Source organism: Narcine bancroftii, chromosome 4 (assembly GCF_036971445.1).
Source record: "Narcine bancroftii isolate sNarBan1 chromosome 4, sNarBan1.hap1, whole genome shotgun sequence".
NCBI lineage: Eukaryota > Metazoa > Chordata > Chondrichthyes > Torpediniformes > Narcinidae > Narcine > Narcine bancroftii.
This window is the reverse complement of record NC_091472.1, coordinates 104261581-104285208: the sequence shown is the minus strand read 5'-3', so window position 1 is coordinate 104285208 and position 23628 is coordinate 104261581. Positions and strand designations below refer to the sequence as shown.

At 45.8% G+C, this 23628-nt stretch overlaps 1 protein-coding gene across 1 annotated transcript in view; it reads right to left on the bottom strand.

The window, feature by feature from the left end:
* Window positions 1-23628, bottom strand: part of esr1 (estrogen receptor 1) — a 259140-nt gene that overhangs the window by 28896 nt on the left and 206616 nt on the right. Inside the window, exon 6 of the mRNA XM_069932330.1 lies at window positions 3290-3423. Coding sequence (XP_069788431.1) covers window positions 3290-3423 — 134 coding nt within the window. The remainder of the gene's footprint in view (window positions 1-3289; window positions 3424-23628) is intronic.

The window sequence follows — 23628 nt, the reverse complement described above, 5'->3', positions numbered from 1 at the left end:
GTAGCCTGAAGAAAGAGGATACCATCTGGAAAACCCTGATGGGGCAAGTTTTGTCAGCAAGATCTTGAGGTGGCTAATGGTGGTATCTCAGTTGTGGAAATCCTGGAACAACAAATCTCTCTCTGCAAACCCTACAAGGACCTTCCTGAGCGGTAAATATTTACCTTTCGAGCACCAAAGTCTGGTGAACTTTATATATGCTAAATTCTGTGTATAAGAATTGCCTGCATCCAGAGAACTTGAAAGAAAGAGAACTGAGATTGAACTGTGAACTAAAGAACTTTTCTTAAATTTACACACATTACATACACGTGCGCTTATAATTCGAAGGGGGTTAATTCGGATTAGTTAAGTATAGAGATAAGTTAAAGTTTGCTTCTATTTTCATGTTTAAAGTTGATTAAAAACAACTTTTGTTTTAAAATCCACTTGACTTGGTGAATGTCTATTGCTGCTGGATTTTGGGGTCCTTTGGACTTGTAACACTTTCAACCACCAGAGTTGTCCAGCAATGAGGCTTTTCGACATATTCACTGCCCATAAAGCACGCAGTTATCCCATTTTATTCTCCCCCGATCCTACCACTCCTACATACTGGGGCAAACTTACAGCAGCCAATTAATCTGGCAATCTGCTGGACTTTGGAATGTGGGAGGTAACTGGAGCATCTGGTGGGGAAATCCGCATGGAAGTCAGGATCAAACCCGGGTCATTGTATTTGGAAGGCTGCACCACCGTGCGCTGTTCTTGAGATCTGATTATCAGCAGGACCTCGTGCTTCATCCTGAGCCCTTCACTAATTAACCTTGCTTCAATCTGAAGGTCACCCCTGTGGTGGAACACTGCATTACAGGCATTGAACTGGTTGGCCTGACCCTGATGCCGTAACTCTTCCCCCTCCAGGATTGGGTGGTACCACCCAATCACCTCCCTCAGTTCTGCCTTGGAATCGAGCCATCAGCATGTAAGATATGCCTGTAAGTTTATAGCAACTAAAAAGTCTATTAATCTCGACTTCTGGTCTATCGGGTCTAATTGATAGCACCACAATTTGATCATTATACTTATCCCATGGACAAGGTTGTTCGAGAGGAGAAGCTGGACACTGATCCCAAGGATCCAGAGGCTGCCACTTAATTTGACCAGTGGTTACATTGCGCATTTTCTAAATAATCAGAGACAGTGGACACTTAACTCATCTGCTTTGGGGCTCCTGCAAAAGCAGTACCTGGCCCCAAAGAACATAATCTATGCCAGATGCCTCCTGGGCAGCTGTCAACAAGACTCTGGTGAGCCTGTTGATGAATAAATTTGAGCCTTGTGGGAGCTGGGTAGAGCTTGTGGCTGCACCAATGTTACACCAGGAGGAGCTGATCAGGGATGCCTGTGTGGCTGATCATATCAGACAAAAGCTCTTGAAGAAGGGTGAAGGGTGATGAGGTCGATCTTGCCAAGGCACTGGAAACAGCCCAACAGAATGCGGAGGCTTACTCCACCGGCAACGCGGCCGCCACATGGGAAGCATGGACGCCACCATTTTGGGACACGGGGTCCAAAACAGCAGCCACTATCATGGAGTACCCGGGGTGCTATTACTCCGCTAGACAAAGCACCCATGGAAGAAATATCCTGCCAGAAGCGCGACCTGCCTCAGCTGCGGAAGGAAAGGACACTACACCAGGGTATGGAGGTCCAGTCCTTCCCCTTGCAGCACTGCGTGCGGGCAGTAGCCATCACCATCTTGGACCACATCACCGCTGATTCCACTTCCGGTCATGGAGGACAGCATGGCAGGGACTCGGGCACGAAGTCCAGGGACGGTGTCATTTCCAGTGGCAACCATGTATGATCCACAGGGGTAGCCATCTTCTGGGCGGACTTCTTGGAGGTTGCCAATGTAACCAGACAGTGGCACTGGTCAGACAATGAACTGTCACGCATCCATTGTTCTGGACCAGAGCGGCCCTCATCAATTAGCAAGGACCACCATGGACATTGAGGTGAACGGCCCATATTATCAAGTCCCTGCATAAATTCTTCATGCACTTCAGACACCCAAATTACTTCCACAGTGACCAGGGGTCCTTATTCATGAGTGAGGAGTTGCGCCAATACCTGCTGGCCAAAGGTATAGCCACAATCAGAACCACCAGCTATAACCCCAAGGGAATAGCCAGGTGGAAAGGGAGAATGGCACCATTTGGAGGGCAGTCCTCCTGGCCCTCAAGTCAAAAGGGCTGCCCTTCTCCCAGTGATGAGGTCCTACCAGAGGCGCTCCACTGAACCAGGTCCCTCCTCTGTACAGCGACAAATGCGACAACGCCTGAAATATTATTCTCCTCCCCAGGAGGTCAGCACCGGGAACCACACTACGGGTCTGGCTGATGACCCAAAGGCCTTTCTTCCGCCAAGTACTCCAGAGACACATCCGAACCCACAAAGCAAATTCCCTGGTTGAGTAGGTCACCTACTCTAGGTGAACCCCCAGTACATCTACATGCAGTAAGAGGATGGGTGGAGAGACTCTGTCTCTGTCTGGGACCTGGCATATGCAGGAGTCCCTGCAACTGAGGCACTTGCTGAACCGACCACGGTTAATCATCCACCATCATCCCCCCTTCCCCATGACTAGCAGAGACACAGTTGGGAATCCGACCCCACCATCAGCACAGTTTCACCTCCCCAACCCCAACCCCTCCCCCCAATCCAGCCCCAACTGATTTGGTTCAGCCATCCGAATCACAGCCCATCACACTGAGCACTGCCCAGGAACCTACAGCAACCCCACAGCCAGCACTGTGATGGTCAGCTTGATGGATGAATCGACCAGACACGTTGAAGCTGTAAATAGACTCTGAGACTCTCCCTGCCCTCCCCCCCCCTCCCCCCCCCCCTCCCCCCCCCCCCCCCCAGCTGGATTTTATTTCAAAAGGGTGAATGTGGTGGAACACAGTATTACAGGCATTGTACTGGTTGGCCCACCCCTGATACTGTAAGTCCACCCTTCAGGATCCCTAATAAAAGCAGTACCACCCAATCCCCTCCCTCACTACTGCCTTGGATCAGGCCAATGGCATGCAAGATATGACTGCACGTTTATAGTGATTAAAGCCTATTAATCTCAATTTCTGGTCTGTCAGGTCTAATTAATAGTGCCTCAACCCCAAATGTAGTCGATGGGACATTACAAGTTTCACAGCACCCTGATCCACTTTCATACTGTCTATCAACACAGTATATGCAGCAAATAGAGAGTACAGGACAACAACTATATGAACTAGAGACTCACCTGAATTCAGCAGGATGATGGCCTTCAGGCAGATGTATTCCTCACACTGCAGTTTGAGCAGTTGGAAACGAGACACTGTGGCTAGGAGCATGTCGAATATTTCCACCATCCCTTCCACATACTTCCCTTCGTTCCTGATACAATAAGTGGAAGAAACATCAATCTGCCCATTCACCTTGAAGAACATTACAGTGCTGAGGAATTTTATTAACCACATGACAACAAGATGAGAAACTTAAATTCTTTTTCACTAGAAGAATCAGTTATTTAAAGAATATGAGATGCAGGCTTTGAAAGAGAAAACTTTTCAGGATGGAGTTCAGTGTGGACATAGGTGTAATCATTCCCAAAATTAAATCAAATTAGTTTCTGGGATCTGTAGAAAAGCAAAAAGATTTGAGAAACCATGGTCAAAAGGTTGAATGTCAACCTTTAACTTAAAGGGAGTAAGGAGGGGAAGTTGTCACTCAGTGCACAAACCTTCAGCACACCCAAGCTCAGGTTTATTTTCAAGATGCAGTGACATGAGTTTATTGTGTGAGCAGTTCAGTTGAACATCTCACACATAGTACAAAACACAGCGCAGAGTTACTGAGAGAGATTGGTTGGGACACATGACTGTACTATGTTAAGATTCATTCAAGGTCTGATAACAGAAAATGAAACTGTCCTTGAATCTGGTGGTACGTGATCTCACTCTTACATTCGTGAACCTTCTTCCTGGCGGAAGAAAGGGGGAGGCAGCTGGTGAAGAGAGTGTGGCCAGAATAAGTCTTCTAATGACTTAGTTGCCTTTCCAAATTAGTGGGAAGGATAGATGAAGTCGATGGCAGCCACACGCACGAACACTGCATTCATTTTGTGTTCCATATGTAAGAGGATACTTGATGAAGGGCTCATGCCAAAACATTGCTTATGTATCTCTATCTTTGCTAGATAAAGTACAATGTTTGACCTGCTGAGTTTCTCCAGCATTGCGTTTTTATTTTATATTGATCTCGGAGTAGGTTGAGCAGAGGATGACATAGAAACCCAGATTACTGAATCATACCATGTATTCTGTTGAAGCTAGAGGATTAAAGAGTAATTTAATTGAGGTGTTCAAAATATTAAAAAGGATTAGATAGGATGAACCCAAATAAACTATACACTTTAATCAAGGAGAAAGGAGCATACATTTAAATTGAAGCTATGTAATTTAAAGTTAAATCAGGAAATATATTTTCACAAAGGCCAAAAGACACAGGAACTCGCCCGCTGGATGCAGGGACAAGTGGAACTTCAAAAAAAAACCAGAAACCACCAGCAACAAGGTGAGGATATGGAGCGGAGGTAAAGGTCTGGGGCAGTTAGCATAGCAGTTATAGAACCTGCGATCGGGACCAAGGTTCAAACCCCGCACTGTCTGTAAGGAGTTTGTACGTCCTCCCCATATCTGTGTGGATTTTCCCCAGGGGCTCTGATTTCCTCCCACCATTCGAAACGTTCAGGAGGTTGTAGGTCAATTGGGAGTAATTGGGCGACAAGGGCTCGTGGGCCAAAATGGCCTGTACCATGCTGTATGTCTAAATAGATTTAAATCCTCCTTGATTAATGGAACAGGCTAGCAAGGCCAAATACCCTTCTCCTACTGTGCCAAAAAAAACAGAGCAGTTCACAGAGGGCCGGAGAAATGTAGCAGGTCATGCAGCATCAGTGGGAAGTAAAAGGCAGTCAACATTTTGGGCTGGAGGAATTCGTGCATAGTTTCTCCAGCACTTTTGTGTTCTGTACTAGACCTTCACATACCTTCAAAATAAATTATTATTTTTCTTCAAAAATGACTCAATTCAGATGACAATTCTTCACCACTGAAACACACTTGAAAATTTGAATAAAACAATATTTATTATGAAACCAGTTTCAATTGTAGGACAATCTAAATATTGCTGCAAGATATAATTTGGGGTGGTAATGCTGCAGTTTGACGATATTTTACAAGCCACTACTGCATATTGGCCTTATCCAATGAACAGTAACACTTGGAACTAAAGTTAAATACTTAAAAAAAAAATGCTCCCACGCTCGATGCTACCATTTTCACGTTTCCATCCATCTGTCACAGAGAGGCAGCTGGCAACTGAAAATCAGCTTGAAGTAATAAAGAGAAATTTCAGACTGGCGCCCAAGCCTCACAGGTGGACAATGCAGGGAGATCAGGAAAATCCGGCACGATTCCCCAAACTTTCCATGGGCTGACTCGAGTGGAGAATCTGCAGTAATGCTCAGACCTTGGCTTTAGGGAGGGTAATTGGCTGGGACTTTGCACTGGATGTAACCCGTGGTTGAACACTCTAAAAAGTGCAGAAGGCCCGTGGTTTTCTGCTTTTCTTGGAGAGATTCAAAACATATGGAAGAAAAGTAAACCAATCTGCAGCCATAAATTTAAGCAATTTCCTGCATGTGGATATTTTTCATGTTATGTTAACCAGATTGTAAAAGTTAATGTACTGTGTTTATTCATTTCACAGGTCCACCTGATGATGACAAGCAGCATGCAGACAGAAAAGTTATGGTGGCTGGTGGGTCTGAATAACGTAATAGAACCAGATGACTCAAATATAAAGAACACCATTTTCATTGGTAATCCAGGTTGGAGTTCCCCCTTATTTATTTAGAGCAGTGCCACTTGGATACAGCAGTCAGGCACCCCCTAGTTTGGGTTCTAGCACAATCCCTGAAGGGGCTCGATACCCTGCCAGCCCAAATTTGTCAGCTGGACAGAATCCAGCAGCTCAAATTTCGTTGTCAAGGTAACAGTGAACCTACTGGCACACGTTATAATTTCAGGACAACAGCCTTCAGATAAAGAACATTCTCTACTCCAACTCAATTATCCAAACGTTCCTGCCTGAGCTATACCATTTCACTATTAACACAGAATCCAGCATTACTGTCCAGAAAAAAATTAAACGTGTCGATCAAGATAACGCTGCTGCATTTTAAACAGTAGATACAAATTTAATTTGTCAATGAAACCTAAATCGTGTGCATTATTGAACAGCTACTTTATTAATGATACAATTAGTATTATTATTGCAAATTCACATGATTGGCATCATAAATTAACTGCTAAATAGATGGATTCTCATTCTTTCAATTCTTAGTGATCTTGAAAAATGTGCATGTCTGTTTTTCCTTTTTTTTAAAAAAAAGAGCACTTTTTAAAATATCTGGGCATCCCAAAACAAATTCCAACCATTGAAGTACATTGAAGTGGATGTTCAACATACCACGTAAGGAAGACAGTGGGCCATTTGTGCAGTGAGATTCCACAACAAATCGAGACTGTCCTCTCATTTAATTATGCTGACCATGGGGCAAACATTGGCCAGGATGCTGGGGTAATTCTCCGACTTTTCCTGGACTGTATCAATGATCACATTACATCCATTTGAGAGAGTAGATGGAAGTTCATTTTAATGTCCCTTCCTCAGGAATGCATTGGAGAGCTGGCCTCACTTCTTGTCGAGGGAATTGAACCACAGCTTTATCACTCACTAGCCAGAAAATGAGCAATGGTGTGGCAAGACCAAGGAAATGCTGTCCATCCCTTTCTGTGATTGATATGACACTTAACTCACATTTCCTTCTTGGTTCTTGCATGACTTGCTTCTCAGGCATTCATTCAACCCTACTAGATAAGGAGATACACAGGTGCTTATTCTGAGTCAGTGAGCTGATCAGCCACTATGGGTGGCCTCCCTGGCTGTGTGGGCAAGGGAAGGAATATGGGGATGGAATTGATGGGAACATGGGGAGAATAAAAATAATGATGTTAATATAATGATTAGTGTGAATGGATGGATGATGATCAGCAGAGACTCAGTGTGTCAAAGGGCCCATTTTTGAGCTCCGGCTGTTGGAATACCTCTTCCATGATTCCTGAGCTCCAACATGGTGAGAAGTTAGATGTGTGACATCTATGTCAGCTCACACTTGCAGAGAGGCCCATCAAAATAATTAGAAGGTGTGACATAGGCAAGCATTGATTCATGTTCGCAGCAAGGAGTTTCCTCAGTGGGGTGGGTACAACCCCTTAGACATTGGGGTTTATCAATACTCCAGTTTTGTAAATGCAAAAATCTCAGGCACAGGAATGGATCCATCTTGAATTCAACATTCATTATCCGCTCATCAGGGAGTTCCAAATCTGTCACAGACTCTAACCCCCAACAAGGTGGTGAACTCAGAGTCACACAGCACCACAGTAAATGCACATAGAACAAACAGATATCAGGCGCCTGGTCACCTTGGGACCAGGCAGCCTGGCTAACTAGTGACCATGGGACCAGACAGCCCGGCTAACTAGTGACCATGGGACCAGGCAGCCGGGCTAACTAGTGACCTTGGACCAAGCAGCCCGGCTAACTAGTGACCACAGGACCAGGCAGCCCGGCTAACTAGTGACCATGGGACCAGGCAGCCTGGCTAACTAGTGACCACGGGACCAGGCAGCCCGGCTAACTCGTGACCACGGGACCAGGCAGCCCAGCTAACTAGTGACCATGGGACAAGGCAGCCTGGCTAACTAGTGACCACGGCACCAGGCAGCCCGGCTAACTCGTGACCACGGGACCAGGCAGCCCGGCTAACACGTGACCCTGGGACCAGGCAGCCCGGCTAACTCGTGACCACGGGACCAGGCAGCCCGGCTAACACGTTAACACGGGACCAGGCAGCCTGGCTAACTCGTGACCACGGGACCAGGCAGCCCGGCTAACTCGTGACCACGGGACCAGGCAGCCCGGCTAACACGTGAACACGGGACCAGGCAGACTGGCTAACTCGTGACCACGGGACCAGGCAGCCCGGCAAATTCGTGACCACGGGACCAGGCAGCCCGGCTAACTAGTGACCACGGGACCAGGCAGCCCGGCTAACTAGTGACCTTGGGACCAGGCAGCCTGGCTAACTAGTGACTACGGGACCAGGCAGCCCGGCTAACTAGTGACCACGGGACCAGGCAGCCCGGCTAACTCGTGACCTTGGACCAAGCAGTCCAGCGTTGGGACAAGGCAGCCGAGCTAACTAGTGACCACGGGACCAGGCAGCCCGGCTAACTAGTGACCATGGGACCAGGCAGTCTGGCTAACTAGTGACCATGGGACCAGGCAGCCTGGCTAACTAGTGACCACGGGACGAGGCAGCCCGGCTAACTAGTGACCACGGGACAAGGCAGCCCGGCTAACTCGTGACCTTGGACCAAGCAGCCCGGCTAACTCGTGACCACGGGACCAGGCAGCCTGGCTAACTAGTGACCACGGGACTAGGCAGCCCGGCTAACTAGTGACCTTGGGACCAGGCAGCCTGGCTAACTAGTGACCACAGGACCAGACAGCCTGGCTAACTCGTGACCACGGGACCAGGCAGCCTGGCTAACTAGTGACCACGGGACCAGGCAGCCCGGCTAACTAGTGACCTTGGGACCAGGCAGCATGGCTAACTATTGACCACAGGACCAGACAGCCTGGCTAACTAGTGACCATGGGACCAGGCAGCCGGGCTAACTAGTGACCTTAGACCAAGCAGCCCGGCTAACTAGTGACCACGGGACCAACCAGCCCAGCTAACTAGTGACCATGGGACCAGGCAGCCTGGCTAACTAGTGACCATGGGACCAGGCAGCCTGGCTAACTAGTGACCACGGGACCAGGCACCCCGGCTAACTAGTGACCACGGGACCAGGCAGCCCGGCTAACACGTGACCACTGGACCAGGCAGCCTGGCTAACTCGTGACCACGAGACCAGGCAGCCCGGCTAACTCGTGACCACGGGACCAGGCAGCCCGGCTAACTAGTGACCACGGGACCAGGCAGCCCGGCTAACTAGTGACCTTGGGACCAGGCAGCCTGGCTAACTAGTGACTACGGGACCAGGCAGCCCGGCTAAATAGTGACCACGGGACCAGGCAGCCCGGCTAACTCGTGACTTTGGACCAAGCAGCCCAGCGTTGGGACAAGGCAGCCGAGCTAACTAGTGACCACAGCACCAGGCAGCCCGGCTAACTAGTAACCACGGAACCAGGCAGCCCGGCTAACTAGTGACCACGGGACCAGGCAGCCCGGCTAACTAGTGACCTTGGGACCAGGCAGCCTGGCTAACTAGTGACCACGGGACGAGGCAGCCCGGCTAACTAGTGACCACGGGACAAGGCAGCCCGGCTAACTAGTGACACTGGAACCAGGCATCCGGTATATCTGGTAACCTCGAAGATTTTGATTCCATTGAGTGAACTGGCAAGTACAGTCAAAGGTCATGCTTCTATTTATGATGTGATTTCAGTCTACCTCATCTCAGTAATTACCTCCAGACTCATGGGGTGGTGTGCTCTGTGCTTAGGAATGCAACCTCTCTGAGTGTTCAGCCACTGCTTCAGGCTCTACCGTGGAGTTAGGAAGTTTTTTAAATTTAATTTTTAAAATTTAGATATTCTGCGTGGTAAGAGGCCATTTCGGTCCATGAGTCCATGCCACTCAATTTACTCCAAATTACGTTTTGAACAGTGGGAGGTAAACAAAGCCCTGGGAAAAGTCATGCAGACATAGGGAAAATGTATAAACTCCTTATAGACAGCATGAGGATTCGAACCCTAGTCCCAATCGCAGCCGCTATAAAGGCATTGCGCTAACCGCTATACCAACTGTAGGGGGAATGGAGAAGCAAGTGGCAATGAATGGCATCCCAGGCTCTCCCTTTCTGGCCTGGATGTCCAAGGAATATTCTTCCAGATGTACTACCAATGAATACAAACAATTCAAAATAAAATCTCTTAGGGCACCACATCTGGGTGTCTTACAGCCCTCCTCCTTCACCAAAATCACTGCAAACACAGTAAGGCATCCCTACTTCTAAGCAGGTGCCAGTTTCCCATTGTGTAAGTGTGATAGTATAGATCTATCACCAATGTATATAGTGTATATAGTTACTGTATCTAGACTGTGCTTACAGCGATTGGCTGAGAGCTTAGCCACGCCTACTGTCTGGGCCTTAAAGGGTTGAGTCCCTAGCCAGGTCGGATCATTCCGGCCTGGTCGGCCACCTGTGAAGAGCTCCTGTCTTTTGCTAATAAAAGCCTTGGTTTGGATCAACAAGTCTTTGGTTCTTTCGACGAGCTCTACAGTGGGGTAGAAGCAAAATTCACACACTCGTATACTAGGGCCCCTGTGGAACCTAACATCAGAGTGCATTCATGTGGAATGCATGGAGGCGCATTCTGGATGAAGCACTGGCACTCTCCGTACTCACCAAACATGCCCCTGATGGACAACATCTCAGCTTTCTCTGAACCAGCCAAGATCCAGTAATGGCACCAGTTCACTCTCTCTGCTGGGGTCTTGTTGAAGAGGTCTGAAGGCTGTCCTAGCAGTTCACCAATATGTCCTCTGACAAGTTACCAGTATTTTTGTATGTTTCTTGGTGTGGATGAGCTGGGCCAATGGGCCTATTTCTAGCAGTGGGACTATCAGTAACCTTAGGTCACCTCTCTCTCACTGACCACAAATGCTTCTGCTTAGCCAAGTTAAAAGCCATTGCAAAATGAATATCCCAAGCCAGATTTGTAAATCTAAACATCACTGTCTGAACTAAGAGTCAACTGATCGTCGTTTCACCTTCACTTTCTCTCCGTGTACCTACTTTTTTTTGTCTGAGAACTCACTGCTGACTTTCAAGTCTGTCAATGGTCTTGGAGAATGACCTCCAGAATCTCTGGTTTGAGGGGGAATTTGGATTAGCACTGCAGGAGGGTTGGGAGCTTGGCTTATGGCCTCCCAGGCTCAGAGAGAGGGAGAGGAGTAAGAGCATGATTACACTTATCCAGAAAGAAAGCAGCAGACACTTGCTCCACTGACCACTGGTGCACCCATACCCCTCATCCCTGTCCTTAGGGGTTCCTCAGCAATTCTGGTGACCTGTTAGTGGACAGATTGAGAAATTCTTCCAACAACCTTCAAACCTCTTTATCAAAACCCCTGATCCCAGGAGTCTAAGTGACTAAGGTAACCAGATCTTGGGTGAAGCTAAGAAGAGTATAGTAGGAGAACAGGCCCTTCTGCCCATAGGGTCTGTGCCAAACCTGACCCAAAATTAAACCAAATCTCTTCTGTCCGCACCTGATACATATCCCTCTATTCCATCTTTCAGCTTCAAACATTACTATTTTATCTGCTCCCAGCACTACTCCTGGCAGCCCATTCTAGGCACCCACCACAATCTGTGTGTAAAAAAAACTTGCCCCTCATATTGCTTAAACTACCCTCCCCCCATCTTAAATGCATGTCCTTGAAATATGCTACATTCTTATCTTGAAAAAAAAATTCTGACTGTCTCCCCTATTGATGCTTCTCATCATTTTATAAACTTCTAACAGGACGAAAGTTGAGATATTATCCCTTGGATATTGTATGATAGCCGAGTGTGCTTGGCGTAAACAGTCAAGATTTATCTAGAGCATGGCTCTGTGTGTTCTATACATCTCTGGCTATCGAAAACCCAACTGTGTCAGTTGCCCAGAGAAGAATTACAAGTTGAGCACCCTGTACTCTGATTGGTCCCAGTCACAAATGTCACCAGGATGAAGGCAAAACTCATTGAAGCAACTAAAAGATGATAGAAGGGAAACAGTATAGAATGGGGATTCAGTTGGAAACTAAACATGCCAAATGGAGAGCACAAGTTGGGACATACCTCTTTGCACGCAGAATATGGGCCCAAATGTGGTGAAGAAATCACCAATAATTCAGGAAACTATTGCACATTATGATAGGAATTAAAGGTTTCATCTGTGTCCATCTTGTATCTTTTAATTTTTCTTACTTGCCACTCACTTTCCCCCTGGCCAGTCTGGTGATCCAATTTCACTGCCAGTTCACAGTCTTGCAGTTCTGTACCAGTCAGGCACACATTGCATTCTACTCCCTAAAAATTGACCTTCTTTCAGAAGCATGAAGCATGTTATGTCTCTGGAGTTATTTGGGAGGCTTCTTAAATAACTTAGAGATGCAAGATTCAAATAATAGAAGAGATTTACTTACTATTGCCTTCCATTATCTCAGGCAACAGTTCACACACTCATACATATGCCCCACAGTGGTGCACTACAGTTACTACAGTGAGAAGGCTGTATTCTTACATGGTTGCAAAATAGTTCACATTATCCTGACTATATAACACTAGCAATGGCATGTGAATTTCAATGGAATGAGTTTTGGTGGCAATGCACAAAACAATGACATGATTCAATCAGGGAAGAAATGTTAAGGCATAAATCTCTTTATAATTATTTTTCTCTGGGATACTGATGTAGATGGCAATTCTGGCCATGTTGCTTTTACTCTGTACCAACTGCTCTCTTTCTGTATTTTTGTTAAAAACACAAAATGTTGGAGAGGATCAGTAGGTCAAACAGTATCCTTTATGTAGCAAAGGTAAGGATACAGAACCAGCATTTTGGGCTTGAGTTCTTCATCAAAGTACGAGAAAATGCCGGTAGGCATCCAAACAAAATGCTGGGAAGAACTGGAAAGGGAAGAAAGGGTGAGTGTGGGAGTGTGACTCAGAATTGAAATGATTGGCTGCTGGGAGGTTGCAGTAGCCAACCATATCAATTTCAAGTCACATTCACATGTCTGTCCATGGCCTTGTGTGATATCCCACCCAGGAACAACATGTCATTTTCCTGCTGGGCATTCTCCAACCAGATGCCATTAATATCGATTTCTCTGCTTTCCACTAAACCTACTCGCCCTTTCTTCCCACCCCCACCTTTCTTGTCTTTCCCGTTCTTCCACCCTTCTGTCCCCTCCCTCCTTTCTCCATGTATCATCTCCTACCTTTGCTACTACCACCCCTCCCCCCCACTCTTTTGTTTGGATGCCTGCCGGCATTTTCTCATATTTTGGTGAAGGGCTCAAGCCCGAAACGTCAGTTATTAATCTTTAATTTTGCTACATAAAGGTCATTGTTTGACCTGCTGAGCCTCTCCTGCATCTGTGTTTTTACCTCAACCATGGTGACTGCAGAATTTTGTGATTTATTTCTCTCTGTAGGTTTGCACTCCTGTACTGTGTCTTATTGCTGTTCATGTTTGTCTAGCTGTAGTACATGTGATGATAAACTTGAGCCTGAACTTGTGCTTGGGTTGTTTGCCAACCACGTTGTTTATGATCAGAGCCGTATGTATGCCAGGCGTAAAGGGCATTGGAGAATAGTGATATTTACACAGAGCATTTTTGACAAGTTCATGGACTCCAGCTTTTGATTTGCTGATTTTAGCTTTTTTTTTTAAAAAAAACAAAAACTGAATTCAAGTTCCAAATTTCTGGATTAGGTTTGAACTCGTGTTCTCTAGATCATCAGTTTTGGCCCCTGGATTACAGGTTTAGTCACTGGCAACTCACACCGATGTTAGTCATGACAGAGCTGACTTCGTTGTTAATAAAGTACTGTCATGTCAGACACTAACAGCCTTCTCCCCTAAATGACTATAAGAAAAACATCCTTCAGCTCACATTATTCAACCTGCATCCAGACCATAACCTTCCATACCCCTCTATCCAAATTTCTCTCAAGTGTTGAAATTGAGTCCTAGCATCCACCACTTCTGCTGGTAACTTGTCTCCTTATAGATAAAACTCTCCAATCCAGGAAAGATTCGGGTGCATTTTTTCTCTAAAGCTTCCCCATCCTTCCTGTTATACAGAGACTGGAGCTGCACACGAAGCTCCAAATGTGCATAAATCTCACACAGCTGCAACACGACTTCCCAACTTGTATGCTCAATTGCCTTACCAATGAGGGCAACCATGCCTTTCCGACCCTATCCACTTGGGTGCTACTTCAAATAAACTTTGATTAATATGTGATTATGTGACATGGAGGCTTTTGCTGTTCTGAATAACATCTGGATATACAAATTAAAGAAGTGATGAATTGAGTAAGGTTAAATAGCTGTGATAATAAAATAATCTTCCTACCAGTTTCATTGTGTGGGTCTAAACATCCCAAATAATAGCCAGAGTGTACGGCACAGCACGAAAACAGGCCCAGCTTGTCTGTGGCAAACCACGTGCCTTCCTAATTTCATCCTGCTCTCCCTCATTTGGCCCATATCACTCTAAACCATGGAGTTACGCAAGTGTTTTTTAAATGAAGCTATAGAACCTGCCTCCAACACTTTGTCTGGCAGCTCATCCCATAAATCCACCGCCCTCGGCCTAAACTAGCTTTGCTCCTCCGTCAACCATGACAAATCTCCTCAACCAGACACCATTCATGCCCTGATACACAAGAAAACTATTATTTACAATCTGTGTGCTTCTCTATCCATCCTTTTTCTAAACTCCCAGTTCTGTGGAATTCTCCTGGTACCATAAAAAGTATCAAAAAAAGCATCATAAAAAGTGCAAAAATTACTGTTAAAGACAGGCCAATATACTATAAAATGACCAAATAAAAAATGTTTGGCAATTCACAGACATTTATTGAGCATATACTGGTGCCCAAAAACAGATTAATTACGCACAGAACAATAACTTGGCTTGGAATTACAGCATGAGCTTGGGTGGAGTGGATTTAAAATGGCAGGGCCAACCTTTTGTCCCAGTGCTGTCCTGATGTTTTCCATAAATCCCTGTGCTCCATATTCCTCTTTTAGTGTGGTTTGTCTTAAATCAGGTGAGAATGTCGAGTCACAGATCCAGGCCCTTGTTCCAAACGTGTTTCCACTGCCCATCGTGTACCCATTCCATTGCCCATCATGTAGTCCATTGTCTTAGTATATGGAGGTATGATTTAGTGGCCATTACAGAAACGAGGTTGCAGGGTGTAAAGGATTTGGAATTAAATATTTAAATATTAATTGATATCAGATAATATGGAAGGACAAGCAGGAAGGTAAGGGAGATGGGTAGCACTCTTAGTTAAAGATGAGATCAGGGCAATAGTGAGAGATAATGGAAGATCTAAGGAGCAAAATGTTGAGTCCATTTGGGTAGACATTAGAATAGTAAAGGGAAAAAAATCACCAGTGGGAGTTGTCCATAATCCACCCAATAATAACATTACAGTAGTACAAGAAATAACTGAGAATGGAACAGCAATTATCGAGGAGGGCTTTATAGATATAGATAGGCTGAATCAGGTTGGTCGAGGCAACCTTGAGGAGGACCTCATAGAATGCATATGTGACGGCTTTCTCGAACAGCATGTTACTGAACCTACAAAGGAACATGTTATCTTGGAAAAAAGATTAGCACAAAATATAAAAATGGATAGAAGTTTTTATAATTAAAAGCATGGCTTTTAAGATCAGTCCCTTGGAGGATGAGAAGGGGGAATTGATATTGGGTAATGAGGAAATAGCTGAGGCTTTGAACGACTATTTGTGTCTGTCTTCATGGTGGAGGAGATGTCAAAGGACGGGATGGGAGGTGAGGACCTGGATGTAAAAGCTATCACTAAAGACATTGTACTCAGAAAATTTGAGGGTCTAAATTTCCTGATCCTGATGGAATGTATCCTTGGGTACTGAAAAAAATGGCAGAAGTTATAGTTGAGGATTCTCTGAATTTTGGGCAGGTCCCAATGGATTGGAAGATAGTGAATATAACGTTGTATTAAAATAAAAGGGTGTAGGCAAAAGGCAGGGAACTATAGGCCAGTTAGTTTAACATCTGTAATTGGTAAAAAGCTTGAAGCTATCATTAAAGAAGAAATAACGAGGCATCTGGAGCAAAAAGGATCCATCGGGCAGATGCAGCTGTGGATTCAGAAAAGGCAGGTCCTGTTTGACAAATTTACTGGAGTTCTCTGAGGATAATAATGAGCAAAGTAGATAGAAGGGAGCAGATGGATATTATTTACCTGGATTTTCAGAAGGCATTTGATAAAATGCCGCATAAAAGATTTATACAGAAGAATATAGGAATTGGGGTATGGATAGAAGATTGGTTAACTAATAGCAAGCAGGGAGTTGGGTTGATGGTGAGCAGGGTGCCGCAGGGGTCAGAGCTAGGCCCACAATTGTTCACAGTATACATAAATGATCTGCAAGAGTTGACAGAGTGTAGTGTATCTAAAGGCTTTTTCAGGTGCATTCTACGCTAAGAATATGCCTGAAGAAGCAGAAGCGGCCCTTTAAATTGCCGTTCAGGTGGCAGCGTTTAAAGCACAACGCTGGCCACCTGAAAGGACAGCTGTGCCGGGATGCGCATCTGAGCGCATTGCGGCTCCTGCCCAGTGTCAGCTGTGATCAGCAGCCTGACCGTTTAACATCCGCTTTCAGCCAGCTGTATTCAGGTGGCTGGGGGAGCCACTGAGCTGAGCTGATTATCCCTCTCAGAGGTGAGTTACGTAGCTCGCCTCAAGAGCGCCTCCTGCACAATCAGGTGGCCTCAAAACAGCCACATATTGCCTAAACATGCGGCTTTACATGTGGGGCAGTTGGCCACCTGAAAGTGCCTTAAGTTTGCTGGTGACACTGAATTGAGTGGTAAAGCAAATTGTGCAGAGGAGACAGAAAGTCTGCAGAGAAATACAGTAAAAACACACAATGCTGGAGAAGCTCAGCAGGTCAAACAGTGTCCTTTATGTAGCAAAGGCAAAAATACATAACTGATGTCTCGGGAATGATCCCTTCATCAAAGTATGAGAAAATGTTGGCAAGCATCCGAACAAAAGGGTGGGGGTTGGGGGGTGGCAAAGGTAGGTAAATTGTTTCCACTGGGAAAACTAGAACAAGGGATACAGCCTCAAAATTCAGGGTCGTAAATTTAGGACAGAGATGATAGGTGGAGAAAAGAGGGAGGGGACAGCAGCAATCAGATGGAGGAGGGATGGCAGGACTGGGTGGGTGAAAGAACTGGAAAGACAGGAAATGGGGGGAGGGGAAAACAGGTGAGCAGGACTAATGGAAAGCAGTAAAGTCAATGTGGCTGGAGGGTGCCCAGACAGAAAATAAGGTGTTATTCCTCCAATCTGCAGCTTGTCAGGGTGGGACAGTACATAAGGCAATGGACAGACATGTGATCATGGGAGTATGACCCAGAATTGAAATGGTTGGCCACTAGGAGGTCGCTGTAGTTGCCAACGGAGCAAAGGTACTGAACAAAGCGATTTCTCAATCTGGACCAGTCTTTCCAATGTAGAGAATGCCACAAAGGGAGGGTCGGATACAGTAAATAAGTCCTCTGGATGTACGTGAAGCGCTGCTTCATGTGAAAGGCTTGTTTGGGACCCCAGACCGTGTAAATGTTGCACTTACTGTGGGCACAGGGGAAAGTGCTGGGGGTGCAATGGGTGGGGAGGGATGAGTGCATGAGGGAATTGCAGAGGGAGCATACCCTGCGGAAGGCTGAGAGGGGAGGAGAGGGAAAAATGTGTCTGGTGCTGGGATCATGTAGTAAGTGACGAAAATTCTGGCAGATTATGTCGGTTGCAGAAGCTGGTGGGGTGGTCAGTGAAGAAGAGGGGATTCTATATTTGTTGCTCTGGGGCAGAGGAGTCCAGGGCAGATGAGTGGGAAAAGGAGGAGATGCGGGTGAGGGCTGAGTTGATGGTAGTGGAGGGGAAGTCACGTTTGTGGAAGAAGGCAGACATTTCAAAAGATCTGGACGGGAAGACCTCATCTTGGGAACAGATGCGGTGGAGACAGAGAAATTGAGAGAAGGGGATGGAATCCTTGCAGGGGACAGGGTGTGAGGAAATGTAGTGCAGGGAGTTGTGGGATTTGGAGGGTTTGTAGTACATGTCAGTGGAAAGCTTGTCTCCAGAGATGGAGAAAGAGAGATCTGGGAAGGGGAGAGAGTTATTGGAGATGACCAGGTGAGTTTGAGATCAGGGTGCAAATGGATGAAGTTGACAAGCTCATCACAGATGCATGAGTCAGCCCCGATGTAGTCGTCTATATACTGGAGTAAGAGGTGGGGGGGGGGGGGTGGGTCTTGCCTTTGTAAGCTTGCAGCATGGATTGCTCCACAAAGTCTACAAACAGGCAGGCATAACTGGGACCCATAGTCCTTTGATTTGGAGGAAATGGGATGAGTTAATGGAGAAGATATTTAGAATGAGGACAAGTTCTGCCAGATAAAGGAGGATGAGATAGAGGGTGAATGGTCGGGTCTTTGGTCCATAACGAAGTGCTTTCAAACTTTCTGTGTGGGGGATGGAGGTATAAAGAGATTGGACATCCATCATGAAGATGAGATGGCCCAGTTCGGAGAATCTGAAGTCACTGAGGAGATGTAGGGCATGTGAGGTGTCACAGATGAAGATGGGGAGGGATTGGACCAGGGGAGAAAGGATAGAGTCAAAATAGGATGAAACTAGTCTGTGGGACAAGAGCAGGCATAAATAATGGGTCTACCCAATGTTTGGGCTTGTTTATCTTAGGTAGGAGGTAGAAACGGGCAGTGTGGGAGTGGGAGAGAATGCGGTTGGTGGCCGTGGAGGTAGGTGACTGGAGGTGATGATGTTCAAGTGAAGCAACTCTTCATTTGTATATCCAGAGGATTTATATACTGCATTCAATGCATCCTTTGTGGCATTCTCCACATCTTTGTCGCAGACTGGAAGATCTCTTCGTTCAGCACCTCCGCTCCATTCACAACCACAGCGACCTCCCAGTGGTCCACCATTTCAATTCCAGGTCACACTCCCGCACTCACATGTCTGTCCATGGCCTTATGTATGGTCCCACCCTGACCTCCTGCAGATTAGAGGACCAACACCTTATTTTCTGTCTGGGCACTCACCAGCCACACGGCATGAACACCAACTTTACTGCTTTCCATTAAACCTGCTTTTTTTCCCCCCTCTCCTTTTTCCTGTCTTTCTAGTTCTTTCACCCACTCAGCCCTGGCAAACCCCTCCCCTTCATTGCTGCTGTTCCCTTCTTTCTTTCTCCATCTATCATCTCCTGCCTTTGCCACACCCCCCCTCCCCCAACTCTTTTGTTTGGATGCTTGTTGGCACTTTTTCATACTTTGATGAAGGGCTCAAACCCAAAACATCAGTTATGTATCTTTGCCTTTGCAACATAAAGTTCACTCTTTGACCTGATGAGCTTCTCCATTTTTACCTCAACCACAGTGACTGCAGAATTGTGTGATTTATCTGCAGAGAATATAGATTGGTTAAATGAGTGAGCAAGCAGCTGTTAGATGGAGTACAATGTTAGTAAATGTGAGGTTTTCCTCTTTGGAAGGAAGAATAGAAGATCAGAGTATTATTTAAATGGAAAGCAATTGCAGCATACTGCCATGCAGGAGGACTTGGGAGTGCATGTGCATGAATTGCAAAAGGTTTCTTTGCAGTTGCAGCAGGCTATCAAGAAGCCAAATGGAATATTGATCTTCATTGCTGGAGGGATTGAATTTAAGAACAGGGAGGTTATGCTGCAATTGTCCTAGTGAGACTACATCTGGAATACAGCATGCAATTCTGGTCTCCTTACATGAGGAAGGATGTACTGGCTTCAGAGGCAGTGCAGAGGAGATTCACCAGGTTGATTCCAGAGATGAAGGGCTTAGCCTATGAGGAAATATTGAGTTGTCTGGGACTCTTCTCACTGGAATTTAGAAGAATAAGGGGGAATCTTATAGAAACATATAACATTATGAAAGGCATAGATCAAATTGAAGTAGGTAAATTGTTTCCATTGTGGAAACCAGAACTAGGGATACTGTCTTAAGATTCAGGGTCATAAATTTAGGACAGAGATGAGGAAGAACTCTTTTTCGCAGAGAGTGGTGAATCTGTGGAATTTGCTGCCCATTGCAGCAGAGGAGGCGACCTCAGTAAATATATTTAAGACAAGATTGGATAGATTTCTACATAGTAGGGGAACTAAAAGATACAGGGGAAAGGCAGGTAGGTGGAGATGAGTCATGATCACTTTGAATGGCAGAGCAGACTTGATGGGCTGGAATGTCTACTTTTGCTCCTATTTCTTATGTATACTGTGTTTGCCAATTCCTTGCACAGATCATAGAATATAGGCCCTTCAGCCCTCGATGTTGTGCCAACCCATATATTCCTTAAAAAAAATTACTAAACTCATTGGACCCCATAACACTATTTTTCTTTCATCCATATGCCTAGGAATCTTGAAAGTTCGCCTAAAGTTTCAGCTTCCACCACCATCCCTGGCAAGGCATTCCAGGCACCCATAACTCTCTGCATAAAAAACTTACCCCTGATGTCTCCCTAAACTTTTCTCCCTTTACTTTGTATACATGACCTCTGATGTTTGCTATTCCTGCCCTGGGAAATAGGTGCTGGCTGTCCACCCTATCGACGCCGCTCATAATCTTGTAGACCTCTATCAAGTCTCCTCTCATCCTTCTACGCTCCAATGAGAAAAGTCCCAGCTCTGCTAACCTTGCCTCATAAGACTTGTTTTCCAATCTAGGTAACACCCTGGTAAATCTCCTCTGCACCCCCTCCATAACTTCCACATCCTTCCTAAAATGAGGTGACCAGAACTGAACATAATGCTCTAACTGTGGTCTTACCAGAGATTTGTAGAGTTGCAAAAAAAGTCTCCTGACTTTTAGGGGTGACTGTCTCCCTGAAGCTCCCCTCTATCACTGCCTCTGTTTCCTGAATGATCCTGAGTTCATCCAACTCCTGTTCCTTAACGCCATCTCCCAGGATCTGCACGTGGAGGCACCTCTTGGAGGTGTAGTCACCAGGGACAATAGTGCTATCCCAGATTTCCCACATCCTGCAATTGGAGCATTCGACTGCCCTAGCTGCTGTCTCCATTAACTCTTCCTAATTAAATTAAAAGATCTTACTTTATTGAGATCCAGCATGACCTCAGCCTCTGAAGCCTTGTGAGCCAAAAGTTCCAAGTCCTACTCCTACACTGGGCCACTTACCCACTGGCCATTCCTCTTGAGCTACCCCTCTTTTTATTCATTACCACTTATCTTAATTACTCCTCACACTAATCACTTAATTTGCTTTTTAAAGGCACTTACCTTTTGCTGGCTCCTGACAGTCCCAGCTCTCTAGAGTCCCATGCTCTTTGTAACGGTCCCGAGATGTGTGTCCCCATCCTGCTCTATTCTTTTTTAAAGGCACTCACCTCCAGCTGGCTCCTACCATCCCAGCTCTCTAGGAGTAGTGAGCCCCACCCCGCCCACTCTTTCATTCGGATGTCTGCTGAGATTTTTCCAAAACTCGATGAAGGGCTCAAGCCCGAAACATCGGTTATACCTTTGCTATATAAAGGACCTTATTTGACCTGCTAAGTTTCTCTAGCATTTTGGTTTTACCTGAACCTTACAGATTTTCATGTTTTACTTTCATCATTGAAAGTCGTGAGTGGGTCAGCACCAAAGTGTTTTTCCACAAGGGAAGGTGTTTGAGGACATGGGGACTTGGGTGTGGATTGAACCTGCTCTCATATTAAAGTTGTGTGGGACAGACAGACTAGACCACTGCTGTATCATTGGCAACTGTTATTGGATGAAGTTCTCTGCCAATTCCCTAATGTTTCGGGACTACCTCCATTGATTGTTGGGAGATATACGTAGATTCCTACAGCAAGAAACAGGCCCAGCTTGTCTGTGCCATGCAAGATGTCCTCATGCTTTAGTCCCACATCAGCATAAGGCCCATATTCCTCTAATCCCCTCCCAGTCATGGAATTACCCCTTTATTACAGGAATCTAATGTACCTGCCTTCAACCCTTTCCATGTGCCCACCGCCCTCAGGGGATGGTCGCCCTGTTTTCTGGTGCCCTGCACCAGTCCTCTCCTTCCCTGGAATTTGTAACCCCACATGGTCATTGCTGATCATAGGCGCCACCATCTTGGGCCCAAACGCCATGTTCATAGTATTATGACAGGTCATTTAAAGCCTGCACAAAGCCAACAACAGTTGGACTGGGTGGTTGGACCCCATGGGGGAGCGCTGTGACTTCAACAACACTCCTGGCTGTTTTAACCTCCTGATTCGGCATCTCCTTTGCACTTTTGGAATGCTTTTTTATTTCTGTAATGGCAATGTGAACTATAGCTGGCTGTTAATGCCATAGTACTCAGCTCAGCTTCCTCGCTCAAAGTGCTGAAAACATCCACAGTTATAAATGGGCTGCAAGGCCATCCCTTTCTCAACATCCCTGCATCATGATAACATCCTGCTGCTCCCTCAGACTCCGGCACAACAACCAAGTGTGATGTTGCTTGGCCCCAAGCAATCGCACTTCACAGCCGTTCCCATCCAAACTACTGAGCTATGAAAGTCAACAAGGTCTTTGGCATCAAATCCAAACACTTGAAAGGATCTAAATTTTGCACAACATGTAGATGAGTTTGTGTATATGGAGACACACAGGGAACTGTGGACACTGGAATCTGAAGTGAATCACAATCTGCCGGAAGAACTGAAGTGGGCCAAGCAGTATCAATGGGAGAAAAAGAATGGTCAATGTTTCGAGACAGAACTGTTTATAGTCTCGATAAAGGATTGCACCTCAAATCGTTGACCATTCTTCTTCAGGGTAATGAAGATGTGATGAAGGGTTCCAATCCAAAATGAAAACTGTTATTTCTCTCCCACTTGACTTGCTGAGATCTTCCAGCAAGTTGTTCATTGCCCCACATAAAGAAGCAGTGGCTGATGGCCAGTTTAGGTACTGAAGGACCACAGAAACTAAACAATGCACCGTGCAGCTGTGGTTACTAAAGGAGGCTGGCAATGTGTGTTTGGTTCATGAATGGACCCCCAATTCAAGCCCACACTAGATATCCCCAGAGTAGACTGAAGTAACTGCTGGGCAACATGGTGTGAGCATAATATACAACCGCACTGCAGAAATTCAGCAGGTCAGGAAACATCAGTAGGGAGTAAAGGGTAATCAACATTTTGGGCCTGAGCCTTGGTCAGGAACCTGAGCATGTTCAAGCAGGTAACCATGATAGAACCAAAGTACTTGTTTATGTCTGGAAATCTGCTGTAAACAAGCATCTTGTTTTTTTTTTCATATTTATTGTCTCTTTTCTGTCTTGACATATTGCGATAATTTATATGATTGTTATTGGTGTTACTTACATACCTGTGTGGCTGAAGCAAGTAAGAATTGCGGTGCATCTGCACATTGTATTGATATATGTGATAACCAACTCTCATCTCATCTTCACAAGATCCAATGCCCACACATGCCATTAAGCTTCTTCGAGTTCTGTGGCAAATACTGGGATTATAGCAAAATGAATGGCTTCTGACTATAGCCAGGGGGACTGTTCTTGCTCCTGGCAGAATCTCTCATCATCCTGAACAACATTTGAT